At 37.5% G+C, this 15288-nt stretch overlaps 1 protein-coding gene across 1 annotated transcript in view; it reads right to left on the bottom strand.

Annotated features, from left to right (window-relative positions):
* Positions 1-15083, bottom strand: part of LOC140164147 (uncharacterized) — a 66020-nt gene extending 50937 nt beyond the window's left edge. The window contains exons 1-2 of the mRNA XM_072187391.1: positions 14784-15083; positions 3712-3769 (exon numbers count right to left, since the gene is read on the bottom strand). Of these exons, the coding sequence (XP_072043492.1) occupies positions 3712-3769; positions 14784-14830 (105 nt within the window). The 5' untranslated portion in view covers positions 14831-15083. The remainder of the gene's footprint in view (positions 1-3711; positions 3770-14783) is intronic.
* Between the last annotated feature and the right edge of the window lie 205 nt (positions 15084-15288).

Raw genomic sequence — 15288 nt, 5'->3', positions numbered from 1 at the left:
CCCCCAAGAGTAATTTGATTCTTCAAAGAGTTAAATCAATGCATGACCAATACTTGGGGTCAAAAACCTTCCGAGTATCACTCTTGGGAATAAAAATAAAGAGTCAAATAAAATTCACGGAAACCCAATTGCAAACAATTAAATGATTCGGCTTCCAGTTTTAATGACATTACCTCTTTTCTTTCAGGCTTTAGAAGTAACTTGTAAACGCTGTGAATATTTTACTGATTCACTGTACAAATGTAGTTTGGTCACTTGTACAATTTTACAAGCTACATTTACATATGAATGCAATATAGAGCTTGAATAATATAAATTACCAACACTGCCATTTTCTTCCTGCCAATTTTGTCAGTGAGACAACAAATTCTTCACTTCAAAGCTATTTCTGCACATTTTAATTTCTTGTCTGATCACTGATGAGTGCCTTTAACAGGTTGAATGAGAGGGCATTCAAAGTGTCTGAAGACCTGTATAGTGTTTACAGTATACTTCAGCATGTACTGTGCTGTACTCGTCATGCTTTGTGCTGTACTGTAAACACAGCACAGATAACCATTGAAGACAGATGGGGCATCAGTCATACAAATTATAATGGCCACTGCATAGGTAATGGTACAACTACATTTGTACAAGTAAAAGTGAGTTTTCCAAACCAAATTGCCATATCTCCCTAAACATTCAACTAAAATAGGTTGTTTTCTGTCTTACCACTTGCATGTAAAGCAAAACCATTCTCTTTCCAACAATGCAAAAAAAAAAATTGATTTTCTGATTTAGGGAAACACTGCTACATGTATAGTGCCTTTAAGGGGGTACTACACCCCAGCCCAATTTTGTGCCTATTTTTACATTTTTCTTAAAAATAAAAACAAGTAAGATATGTATTTTATAGGGGCAAGGACTACAACTACTGCACTGGAAATTTTATTTCAGCACAGACAATAGTTGTGGAGTTACAGTCAAAAATGAGGGAAAACCAGTATTTGATCAATAAATCAATAACTACTTGCCTTGAGTTGCTGAATTTTCAGTGCAGTAGTTGTAGTCCTTGCCCCTATATATACATATCTTACTTGTCACCAATGCGTTAAAATTTTTGAGAAAAAGGCAAAAATATGCTAAAATTGGACAGGGGTGTAGTACCCCCTTAAGTTGCTGATTTTAAACTGTAATTATGATGAACTTGGCATTTAATTTGTTCACAAAAATAATCAATTAAGAAAATCTAGAAGAAAATACAATTTGCATATCATGGAACACTGAATGATTGAAGCTATGATCATGACCTCACACACTACATTGTACAAAATTTAATGTTGCAAAATCGCCAGGAAAAAGGTTAAAATACAATGTTACCCATTTGCAAAATGTGTTGAAATTCCATTTTGTTAAATTTGCACTGAACACCCAAAACACTCCCGAATACTAGTTACCAAATGTTACATGCTATGCATTGAATTCAACCACGTTACATTTTGGTGAACTGAAATCATAAACACCATACCGTCATACGTCCACAATTCATCATGCAATCAAGGCTAAAACCTGTTTTCCAATTCCTTACATTATTCCAGAACTCAATTTTAATCACAAATTTCTATTTCGTTTAGAAATACTCGGGAGACCATCTTCACTAGGTTGCCCGCTCCCAGTTTTCTTCTCAGCATTAAAATTCATGCGGGGCCATTTGACTTTGCAGGCAGTCAGCTACATGTAGCTAATGTTTTCAGAGCTCAAATGAAGGGAGTTGAATTACACGGTGTTATTTACCCTACATCTTGCAACTGCCTGTCCAGTGGTCTACCATATACAGAATGTATTACAAATGTAAATTTTTTTGTGTGTGTTGTACTTCCAAGTAATTTCCACTTTTGTTTTTTTCTAATTTACTAATTTCTCAGCAAGACTCAATTTATATATATTATAAACCATTAATTATATAATCATAATTGCTAGTTATACCATAAATCATCAGAACTTTAGGTTTGTGCTTTTAAGCACATATTCATACAACTAAGCCAGTGGATGTCCTCGGTTCAGGCATGAGAATGGCTTTTGAAAGCTACCTGAAAATGTGTGTGAATTCAGCTTTAAAAGGCCAACGGCCCAATACTGGCTGAAAAAAAAAAATTGTGTAAATTTGGACAACAAAACTGCCTGAATACAGGCAAAAGCCTGCAAATTGTCATGCCTGATGCCTGTCGGTCACAAGCAGTGTCCGAAATAAGTAAAATTTGGAGGTTATCCTGAGGATAACTAAAGCATAAATTCTGCTTGTCCTCAATACATTTTGGTTGTCCCCAAAATGTGTCATACTTTTGGAGGTAAAATATATTGGTTGTCGAGGGGATAAGTACATAGCTCAATATGGTTGTCCCCAGTGATATTTGGAAAAGAGGACAAGAGGATAAGTGCTTATTTCGAACACTGGTCACAAGACCTATTCCATAAGCCTGTACATGTATCATATTCATGGTGTGGCGATTAATTGTCAGATCTACAGGTGTACAATTAGTTATTAGGTGAACCTGAGGTATGGTATTGGTACGGGGAAATTATTGTGCGCAAAGTGTCATACTAGGTGAAGCCTAAGTATGACACTGAGCGCACGATAATTTCTACCCCTTCTTCTCCATTCCATTAAGTGTGATTACCCAAGGCCTTACCTGATCAGCAATGCATACGAGTTTAAAAGGCATGCATGATGCATTATACATGTATCAATCAAGATTTGTTTATAATGCAGTGTCCGTCAGGATTTGGGGTTAAAATTGTGATGAGAATCTGAGCATTCTTGAGTTGCACTAAAATATTTGAACTTTAAAAAAAAAAATTTGAACTTGGCAAGTTGTTTCGTTCATTATCATGATTATGTAGTTGGCCTGCATGTCACTGTGTAAGTGTGTGTGTTAAACGTGTAGAGGCCTTTGCAGTTGAAAGCACACAGGTTTTCCACAGACCGATGCTTTAAAATAATTAATAAACCATCGGAGGAAAATGCGATTTTGGAAGTCATAACACGCACCTCAATTTAAAAAGAAAAAAACTGTGCAATTTCCCTAAAAAAAGAAGTTAAAATAGACCCTAAATGCATATTAATGACTTTTGTAATGGTGTACCGTACCTAACTTTTCAACTGAGGGTGGTGCTCATTTGCAGTCCACAGTTTAAAGGTGAAAAGTCTCACGCGTATCCTCGATCGCAGAGACGCACAGCGGCGCCCCCTTCTATTCATCCAAAGAGAGCGTGTCGCACACCTGTCAGTCATTTTCACTGTCTTTTTGATCAGACTTTACATTTCAGATGACACAAATTTCGAGCTTGATTTCCTACGAAAGGGCGGAAATGTGCAGTACATGTACATGGGTCGCATGATGGGGTATGTTTTGAGTATTGTACTGTATATTACACCAATCTGACTATGTCATTACTGCGGTGTCCCCGACGTAAAACTGTGGTGTCCAAAGGTCGGGGGTTCCATCAATTACATGTACTTGTTAGTGTGCTATACAGTATTGTACACAACAGCTAATTTCAATACACGATCATGAATTGATTGAACAAATTAAATCTCCCGCACTGGTACAATTGTGGTTCCGTCAATAGAGGTCCAAATACAGTAAACGCTTCTCGGATTAGTGTATACTACTCCACCTCCCCCCCCCCGCCAGACTCATCACAGAGCACAGAGTATACTTTTAATCTTACCTGACTAGCAGAGACCGAATTTTGTTGGCCTGTTGGTCTGCGAGTCGCTGGGTGGCTTCTGCAAAAGAAAACAAAAAATAAGACACAGGTAAGAGCTATACGTATAAAGACTCAAAATAAATATATGGTATTCTTCAAATGTAAGATTACAAAGAATGTAGAAAGAAAACATTCACTCCACATACATCATTGTCACCGAGTGATCATGCTTATAACAGGAAGAATGTTCAATGTAACATGAGAATCATGACGATTTAAGCACATGGTCATTCAGTACTTTGGGTTAAGGCAAGGTCAAAATTGTTGAATGTTCTTTGGTTACTTCAGGTTTTAGTGTACTAGACTGTACTGGCTACAGTTCAAAACGGCACATTTTTTTGTAATTTTGCTCATTTGTTAATTTTTTTAAAAATATGTATGACATTCTACTACAATGTGGCAATTAATTGGATGTAAATGTAAATTAGAAGAGCATTTGTCCATCCATGGAATTTCGCGATCATACATGCATGGCAGTTTTAAGCTTACTACAAAGGCTACATGCATGGCATGGGTGTTTCTGCATTTCGGTCACTTTTTCTTTGAAAAAAAGATGGGGTCATTTAATAGAAGGAGATGTTTAATAGAAGGGGGCGTTTAATAGAAAGGGGTGTTTAATAGAGTAAAATATGGTACATTTTGTACAAATTGCTGGAATGTTGTACATGTACAAGTTTATTTCCTCAATGAATGTAAGCTATTTTTAGTAGTGGTATTTACAAATTACACTTCAAATTGAACATGCCTCACGTGGTGAACTCTAAAATGTGGTATCCACAAAAATAAGGTATCAGTTTCAATTTCAAATCAAAAATATTCCCCTGTCAGCTTTCATAAGTTTGACTACCTGTTGTAGAGCTGTCACATCGCTGAAAGGAAGCGTTTCATCGGAAACAATCAGTCACAAAAGCCCACTTCATTTATGGCATAATCATAAGCCTAGCCAATCTGATATATCATATCCTCAATTCAGGGTGATCAACACGTTAATAATTTAACCCTAGCCTCAGCCTCACCACACGCTAGTCTTTTTTAATAAATTTGTGGCTACCACCCATACATGTACCTATCACATACATGCAGCATACACAGTGCAAGACGCAGTCTCCTACTTGATAATATTATACAGTCCTAGTGCGATTGATCAGCTCTTAAAAAGTTGCACAAGAGGTGTGCGTGCTGATCCCCGCAAAGCTGCAAGTGTACCAAGTGTTCCACGATGGACGTACATACATGTACATGTGTTACAGCATTACAGCCTGGGTGCCTACCTTTCAGTGGGCAGGGGCAGTCAACACATAGGGTGGAGACCTCCGACCGAACCACCCTCAGCTGAGGGAGTTATCAGGCTATCCCTAACATCGCCCTATGCCCCTATACTTTGAAAAACATTACAGTGTGGGTGCCACCTTCAGTAAGGGAGTTATTAATTATTAGGCTAACCGCTAACCCTATAAACATCACTGCACTACAATGTAACCTGGATGCCTCCACTTCTATATAAGATACCTTGTACAAGGCAAGAAATACATGTTCAACAAGACTTGAGACTTGTTACGAAACATGAGACTCATGACAATATGAGACACCCTGTACAAGGCAGGGCATACCATACAATCAATGCCCATTGCCACATCCTTATAAAACAGAGCTGCCATTTCTGGTACAGACCACAGACTGGGGAAGGAACTGAACATTTTGTTATTTCCTAACAATTATTTCCAAAATACACACACTGCAAAAGCCACACAACGAATGGCCTACTTTTTAAAGCACTTCGGAACTTATTCACTAACACCGCCCTGATTCAGTGAGGGGGATAGGGACAACACCCATTGATCCTCATTCATACTTTACACTGGGGTCATGCGAGGTCAAATTTGTGACAGTCATTTATATTGGGCGGTAAATTAACTGGCAGGCTGTCAAATCTTTGACAGGCAATAATCAAGGAACTAGACAATTTGCTCATGAGATATTGCATGTAACTTGCAGTGCACATTTTCTTTTCAATATCCACATTCAGAAGAAAATTATGAAAGGGCAAGATTCTTCTTTTTATCAGGGTATGGTGTCAACAAATATGACTTAACCATTTATAAAATTGTCAAAATCAGTAGAAATTTCTTCCAGTATTGTCTGTAAACTAATATGATGCCCCACTATTGAATGCCCCCCCCCCATAATCTTTCCAAAGAAAAAGTTACATTCTTGTGTACACTTACATGTACAAATTTAATTCAATAGATTTTTAATTTACAAATTATACATGTAAGCAAAAAATAAACAAAATAACAAACAAGAAGTATACGAACATAATACTGGTACAAAAAATAAAAATCAATATAAATATTTTGTCTCCAAAGGAGCTCTTTCCTTCGATTTTTTAATGAATCTCCGGCAAAATTCGACCCAGCCAGTTTTGTAACATAACTTGATATGATGTCATACATGTTAAGGTGGTACTACACCTCCTGATAAATTTTGTGACTAATTTTGCATTTTTCTTAAAAAATAACTACATACATGTACTGAACAAAAGTAAATGTATATTATATGGGCAAGGAATCCAATTACTTCACTGAAATTTCAGTGATTCAAGACAAGTGGTTCACTTGTATGTTAAGAAATTCAAGGTTCACTTGTATGTTAAGACATTCTATAAACGGGACCTGTTTTCTTACCATAAATAATGTATTGTGTGTCTTGAATCACTGAAATTCCAGTGTAGTAACTGGATTCCTTGCCCCTATAATATACAGTGTACATAACTTTTGTTACCAGTGTGTTATTACTTGTTGAGAAAAATGCAAAAATATTCACAAATTTATCAAGGGGTGTAGTACCACCTTAATTGGTATACATTTGTGTAACCAGGAAGTACATTTGAACAAATAAACAAACAATTGACCTTATTTTTGATTCACTCTGGTAGCCTACAACCCTACATGTATGTACCGTACTGTATGTTTGTTTTATGTGCATATATCTACCAGTACTCCTGGGCTGGTACTTCAGCATTGAAGACAGTATCAGGTTTACAATGTAGTCAATTTTGCCAAATTGTCCGGCACGGTTTCTACAGCCTGTGGGAGGGGTTTGAAATTCCTAAAATCGGTAAAAAGCTGGTGTTAAAATTTTGCTGTCTAAAGGTTGGGGTTTTTTTAAGCGTGGGTCTGGGAGCAAAATATTTTAAGCGAGTGGGTAAAGCTACTGGGAAAAAAATTATGGTAATAAAGTAATTTGATGATTTTTTTTTTTTAAACCATTTTAATTTTCTTGCTAATTTTCTAATGAAAACTTCAGAAATTAATTTGCTAAAGTTTGCAACCCATGCAACGTTGCCGATTTAATACAATTGACGATTCCATAAATACCGAATGCAGGGTTATAGCTAGCCGGCTAATTTTACTATCCAATTAGAGGGCTGGCTCGGGGCACAATCTTTTTAGAGAACACAAGGGATCTGGGAATAGGCTAGGGGGTATACCCCCAAAAGAATTTTTGTTTTTTTACTCTTTTTATGATGAATAAAACATTTGTGGGAAAAATTTTTTTTTTAATTTTTTTAATTTTTTAATTTTTTTTTTTAGTGCCGGTCGGATGCCGGTTACCCCCGACCGGCACCGACCAGCGTGGCTATAACCCTGACCGAATGTATCGCAATCGATTCAGGATGCCAGTCATGTACATGTATTCGTACATACTCACGATATAACAACGTTTCTGATTGGATTTGGGCCCTTTTTTGCTGGTCATAAATTCCGTTTATGACCAGTACGCAGGGCATAAACAAGCTGCGTCACGCAGCGTTGGAACCCAATTAACACGATCCACGATTTGCTAGTGTTGCATACATGCGCATGTCACCGCGCCCATCTCGCGGAGCGCAAAAGATGACGCGTTGACTCCCGGCCGTTGACCTCATGAGCCGAGCTGCTTCCTGCAAGTAGGCCTACTCATTTTCTTCCAATTTATGAAGGAAAACGGTATGGAAATGTTATTTAAACTTGTAAACCCTTATTATTTTCATCTGTATTGAATTGCTAAGAATGTTGGGTATGTATGAGCAGGGGGTTCATTCATAGGATTGAGGACATGATCGCTGTTTATGCCCTCAATCCTATGAATGAACCCCTAATTGAATCTGAATCTGTGCGTTGTCAGGTGAAACAAAATGATGAAAATGGTGAATTGGCGATGCATGAATTCCTTGTCAGGGACCAGGGCCAGGCGAGCAATTGTGCCAATAATGTCACAAATTATTCAGCTGAAGAAGAAAATAACGAGTGTTTGTTACATGTAGATGAGGATAAATTCGGCATCAATTTTAATTCTGAAATGGACAATGATGGTGCAGATAGTAATAATGAACCCGGACATGACCATGAAGTTTGTGTTAGCGACGATGTTCAGTCTTCCGAATTCAACAACTACAATGTTGTAAGCTTCAGTCACAAAAGGATGGGGGTTCAATTCCTGATAAAAAGGGCATCTGGCTAAAAACCATGGGAAAAAAAAAAAAGGGTGGGGTTTGAACCCTGAAAACAGTGAACATACTGCATACTGAACTTATGCTAGGGTCAGTCAGGGAGAATCTGTCTTTAAGCACAAAATGCAGGGTCTGCGATAAGTGTCAAATTTTTGCAATGTTAGTTTGTAGAGCAGTTTTCAAATATTGTCAGTTTGTGCACCAATTTTTATCATATTTATTTTGCATCATGATAAATACTGCTTGCGCTCAGAAAACTGAGGGTTCAAAATAGCCTATAGGCCTATAATAACTGTGAAACTATTGAAGGCCTATCTCTCACATACACAAGTTGCCAACCAAATGAACCAATAGGCCTTAGGGGCAATACAAATAGATTGTCATGCGCATTTGTTTGTCAAATTAGCCTACCCTTGCATAGTTTTAAAACAATTCAGGATTCAAAATGCTCTCTGTGCGATGGTACTTTTATAGACTGAAATTTGTGACATTTTTCTGAAATGATCGTAAATCAAATAATAATGGGTCAATAAATAATTGTAGAAATAGCCTCGAAGGCGTACACAAAAGGAGAGCACTTGAGCAGTCTTCAATCTTCAAAACACAGCAAATTCAAAAGACTTAAGGGGGTACTACACCCCTGGCCAATTTTATGCCTACCGTATTTCTTCGAATAAACGCCCCCGGGGGCGTTACATTTTCCCAAGGGGGGGCGTTTATTAGAGGTCATTTTTAGCACGAAAATTCCCGTTAAAATCATTAGGTAAGCTTAAAAGTCACGCTAAAATGACGAACTATGACCTTTTGACACTGACTTTTGGTTCACTTCCGGGTTCGGATGCAGATTTTCGCCATTTATTGCTGCTACTCGCGACCATGCATGTGAGCAACTTGGTAAGCTTACTACACAAGATAGCATGGAAATATCGAATTTTTGAAACATCTTGGTTGAAAAAAGTGGTGGGGGGGGCGTTTATTTGAGGGGGGGGCGACTATTTGACGAAATACGGTATTTTTGCATTTTTCTCAAAAATTATAGCACATTGGTAACAAGTAAGATATGTATATTATAGGGGCAAGGACTACAACTACTGTACTGAAAATTCAGCAACTCAAAGCAAGTAGTTATTGATTTATTGATCAAATATTGGTTTTCCCTCATTTTTGACTGTAACACCACAACTGTTGTCTGTGCTGAAACAAAATTTACAGTGCAGTAGTTGTAGTCCTTGCCCCTATAATACATACATACATATCTTACTTGTCCTCATTGTGCTATAATTGGTAAGAAAAGTGCAATAATAGGCACAAATTTGGGCAGGGGTGTAGTACCCCCTTAACCCACTTTGTGCAGCATCATCCTATTGTGTCCTCCATATCTCGAAAAGGCTAATGCTGGGCATTAAATGAGGGAGGGTTTGGAAACTTGGGGATGACACCATTTACACCATGGTGACCTTGACCCCCACTACCCAACTACATTTTGATCCTTTTATTGAAAGGCAAAAATCATGCATTTTATTTTATTTTAAGCACTCCAAATCTCCCAATGTTTTGACGGAGAAAAAAATTAGGTGTCTATACGCCAACACCTTTTGTCTGACAATTACAAATTTTAGCAACAGTATTAAACTTTGTTAGGTGGTACTACACCCCTTTAAAATAAATTTTGTGAATAATATTGCATTTTTCTCACAAAATAACGGTACAATAACCGAATAAGGTGCAACTTGCTAGACTTGAGTCCAGTCCTCGCTTAGGGTTGGGGTAGGGCAGTCTTGTAATAAGACTAGTAGAGTTGCACCCTATTCAGCAATCGCTCCAAAATAACTACACACTGGTAACGAAGTTATGTATTTACATGTAGGAGCAAGGAATCAAGTGGTTCATTTAAGGGCTGGGGTATGAACGTTTGGACAGTATTTATTTTGGGACATTAGAGCACATCAGACATATCGAATTGCATTCTGAATACGAAGAATGTCATTCTGATATCAAATAATTTTGATTTGTTGAAATTCGCAATTTAATACACATTTTATGGCAAATCATTAAAAATTGATATTTTGATATTTAACAGTACTTGAAGTAAACTTTATAAATCTGATGATTTATACTTAAAGTGTATTTAGGTGGGATGAAAAGCCGACGATCAATTGAAAATTTTGACCTTTGGTATTGAAGATATGGATTTTTTTCCCAAAACACCAACAAAAATTAGGTCTTTTTGGGAAAAAAATCCATATCTTCAATATGAAAGGTCAAAATTTTCAATTGACCGTCGGCTTTTCCTCCTGCTACACACACTTTAAGAATATATCATTAGATTTATATAATTTACTTCGAGGACTGTATTATATCAAAAATTTGAAAAATATCAAATTTTTATAATTTGTCATAAAATTTGTATTATATTGTGATTTTCAAAAATGAAAATTATTTGATATTAGAAAGACATGCTTCGTATTCAGAATGCAATTCGATAGGTCTGGGGTGCTCTCAGGTCCCACAAAAAATACTGTCGAAACCCAATAAACGCTCATTTTAGATCCCTTAATACATTATAATATTATAAGAAATGTAGTAGGCCTACATTCTAGTGTTACCTCTTTTCTTATCATAAATAACGTACCGCTCGTCTTGAGTCACTGAAATTCCAGTGTAGTAACTGGATTTCCTTGCCACTATAACATAGCTTTTCTTACCAGTGTGTTATTATTTTTTGAGAAAAATGCAAAAATAGTCATAAATTTATCAAGGGGTGTATCCACCTTAACCGTTTGTCGATTATTAATGCTTTTTCCATTTTGTCTGACAAACCAAGTGAATTTTTAATTTTACTAGTCATCTTTTACATTGGAGGACTTCATCAGGTACCGGTATGTACATTACTACATGACTGATGGTCATGGGGCTCCACTTTACCTAGCCCGAGGTACTCACACCTCCGTCACTACGATTTCCACTGTCCTTCTCCGTACGAAGGTCTGAGACTCCTGAGCATATCTGGTCCAGGGTACACATAAAATACCACTTTTTCTCATAAATACCACTTCCTACCATTCTTCATGTGAAGATGAGACTTAAACAAAACATATTTGGTGCATGTTCGTAAATTTTGAGCACATTTGAATTCTTCCTATAAATAGATGCCGTCAGTGTGACGTCATCACCGCGATGTGATTTCTCGGTGCCCCGCTTTTACGTACGTATGGCATTCATGGCCCTAGTGAGGAAGGAACAGGGCCATGATGTTTCGGGCTACACTTTACCAGAAAACTGATCGAAATTTCCAGTATTTCTTAGTCTCTTTTCCAGTCTTTAAATTAAAAGTGGATTGTAACATTGTGGAAAATAAGGAAATGGAGCAAGACCATGAACAGAGAGGAGGGTGTAGGCCCATATTTTCTAAGCCACTTTAACGATTGGCTAAATAAAGACTGGAAAAGGGACTAAAAAGTACCGGAAACCGGTTTCCATATTTGAAGACTTCAGTTCTCCAAAGACTCCAAATCCAATGACGTGAAGGATGAAACATAGTAAAAATTCACTTGGTCTTAGTTTTGCCAAGCAAAGTAGAAAATGCATCTCTAGTTTTATACTGCATAACCGTCAAAAGTGTATATCGAGGGTTGAGAGCCGAAAGCCTCAACTCACAATCACATGCGCCCACAAAATGAGCCTTTTAACTAAGTTAAGTAGTCGCCAGGCCCAGGGTAGTTCTAGTAACTATAACTCAGCATACTCAGGTCCGTAGATGTCATTATGTTTATGATAAAGACTGAAGTCTTGCTGGCAAGACTAGTCGCCAGGGCAGATATAGTCCATTAATATGTTAATAATCATGACAAAATTCAATAGACAACAAAAGACGTAGTCGTAGACGAAATACTGATTTTTGAATTGAAGACCAAAATAAATGAACATGACTGTCTACGTCATGACATCGAGGGTTCAGCTCAACTTTATGCTCATTTTGTGAGAGCGGGTTGTAGTGAGTTTAAGTTAACAGCTGAACCCTCGATGTCATGACATTGACAGTCATGTCAGTCAAAATGTGTCGGTGTGCAGTGTGACACTTAGCAGTCAGTCGTGAGCCCGCTCAAACGCTGCTCTGTGTGAAAGTAAATATGCATAACAAACAGTGCGCGTAATGCTCCGTAACCGATTATGCATACTAATTAGCTCATGACATTCCCCTGTTTGAAGAGCTCTTATTTCTTTGTTTTAACACGAAAAATTACGAAACTTTCACATTATCATGCCAACCCAATGAACTTGCACGTTGCGAAAAAAGAAGTAGATCCAAGTTTATTTGGATGAATAAATAGCGTGTGTTTTGAACTAGCACATTTCAGTACAAATGTCGGAAAAACACAGTATTAAATTCCATTTTCTGCATGTAATTGAAATAACACATTCAGATAATTCAAAAATCTGACCGATACAAAGGTTTTGAATACAAATACCTCGAAAAATCCGTTTAATTGGCGTAAATCGACCAGGAGGTAGACACTTTTTTGGGAACGTAAAATGAGGTTCGAGAACAATCAGCCCATGACATTACCCTGTTTGAAGAGCTCTAATTTCTTTATTTTTAAACACGAAAAATTATCACTCTCTCAAATTAGCATTCCAAACTAGTGAACTTGCATGTCACAAAAAAAGAAGGAAATCAAAGATTATTTAGATGAAAAATAAACGTGTGTTTTGAACTAAACAAGTTCAGTAAAAAGTTGGGAAAAAAAGCATCATACTTAAACTTAATTTTGTATTTGTAATTTAAATAACACAATCATAAAAATCACAAATATGAAAGATAAAACGGTTTTGTACACAAATGCCACGAAAATGTTGTACAAATTGACGTAAATCACCCGGGAGGTAGACAGTTATCGGTGATGATAAAATGAGCTTTGAAAATATTCAGGTTTTTTAAAACTTTTTGTTTACTTATTTATGCTGTGGCGAACTTAAACGCGTATCACACTGTACACCACTTGCATAGCGCGAAAGGCCACGCAAAGTTAACATGGCACCGGGCGCCGGTATTTGTGTTAGGCGCGTACAACCCGAATGTTGATTGATAGGTGACGCAAAAAATACCACGAAAAGGCCTGCAATTCAGTAAAATTCGCATTTTTCCATCATTTTTGAAGAACAATTTAGACACTTAATCTAAATAACACATATCTATAAATATACCAAACGAAGCGGAATTATGTGAACTACGTGAAAATGAAGTCAAAAAGTTCATGATTAGGTAAATCGGAGGGAGGTAGACGAATGTCGCCTAAGGTTTTCAATTTGGAAAAATTGAACAAAAAGTTAGTGTCATTTAAATGATCAAAACAACAAAAATAAAAGCAAACTTGGTCTCTGCTTTTTTGTCACAGAATTAAATGTACATGCCTCCTTAGCAATTTTGAAATGTTTTTCGGAAAACAGATGACAGTATAAACCTTATCTGTGGGTCAGCCAGTGCTGAGCGTGTTTTTGTCTAAATTATTGTACACGGATTGCGAGCGAGAAACCATGAGATTCTTCGAGATCCTCATTTCACAACTAGCCGATTCAGCTCATTAGCGACCGTGCTCACGACTGACTGTTAGTTGACTTAGGCTGTGTGAGTGAGAGTACGCGTGACAACAGCGCCATGATGCCGCCATCAATCATTATCAGTGTTCGAATTTAGGAAAAATAAATGGTTGTCCCACGGACAACCAGATTACAATTTCTGGTTGTCCGTCTAAGTTTTTGGTTGCCCGTAGGCCTACAAATGTGACTTTGGCTAGATTTATGGTTGTCCGGCGGACAACCGAATCAGTATTTTTGGTTGTCCGACGACTTTTCTAGTTGTCCCGGGCAACCGGACAACCAAAATTTCGAACGCTGATCATTATTATGTGGCAGTGCCAGTGACAATTTTATTCATGGTACTATTGACAGGACTGTCTCTTGTTTTTAAACATGTTGTGAAGCTCAAAAGATTGCCTTGGGCCTTGAACTTGAAGAACCGACTTCAAATCAAGTTCAATTCAACATGTTCAAATTCAATCAACATGCTCAACTGGGCTGGGCTGAGTCTGAAAATCAGAAAATGTCATAAATGTGGATCCTTCAAAAATGATGACATAGTTCAAATACGATCATGCTTTATTCGATTTATTTGGGTGCACAAGAATAAAAGATCCCCATGCATATCCCGGTCGCGGGCCCGGGGATTAACAATCTCCACAACACAGACCTGAGGAGACCTGCCCACGTACACACGTTGTGTATGGTCTGTCGCTATGCTTCAATGTACACGCCGGTACGTAAAAGCATGCACATGACTGGAGTGAGACGTGTGTTTATTATGTTGTTGATATTTTAAACACACATGGGTTGAAATGAAAATCGTGTTCCTGGGCCTCATGTACAATAAATAATAAATCTGATCATACAGATAGCAATGACAATCTCTTGCGATGCTAACTGTAAACCTTAAAACAACGATTTTCGACCCAAACAAGAATTTGGGGTGATTTTCTGTTCATACCTGCCGGTCTCTCTCGGCCTATTCCTACCGCGTTTGTGATTATTCATAGTGAACCGGTTCCGTATTCCTTCACATACGAGTTGAACGGGCGATGTGGAAAATGTGACTTCCTTCAAAATACTGGCGATCACAGGGTCATAGCGACAAGACTATCCCTCGTAGACTCCCCTTCTCGATCTAGATCCGAGGATTCGATCTATTTTGATCGGTTAAAAGGTAAAAAGATCGCTATTTTTGGCCTGATACCCAGGCACCCGAAAAGCAGCAACTTTTACTGCAATGGCGGATTGATTTTAAACATGATGATGACATCACGTCGAGTGAAACTTAAATCATAATATTTCACCCGGAAACATTATTTCAAAATGTTAAAATGTTATAAAACACTCTGTTGAGTGTAAAATATCTTCACTTTTTGACTGATATTCGTCAAAATACAAAGCATTAAAAGCCGAACTATTCTCATTGGCTCAAGGATTTTACTATTGACATCGTAATGTGCCGT

This window comes from Amphiura filiformis, chromosome 11 (genome assembly GCF_039555335.1).
Source record: "Amphiura filiformis chromosome 11, Afil_fr2py, whole genome shotgun sequence".
NCBI lineage: Eukaryota > Metazoa > Echinodermata > Ophiuroidea > Amphilepidida > Amphiuridae > Amphiura > Amphiura filiformis.
This window is presented reverse-complemented; position numbering and strand designations above follow the sequence as displayed.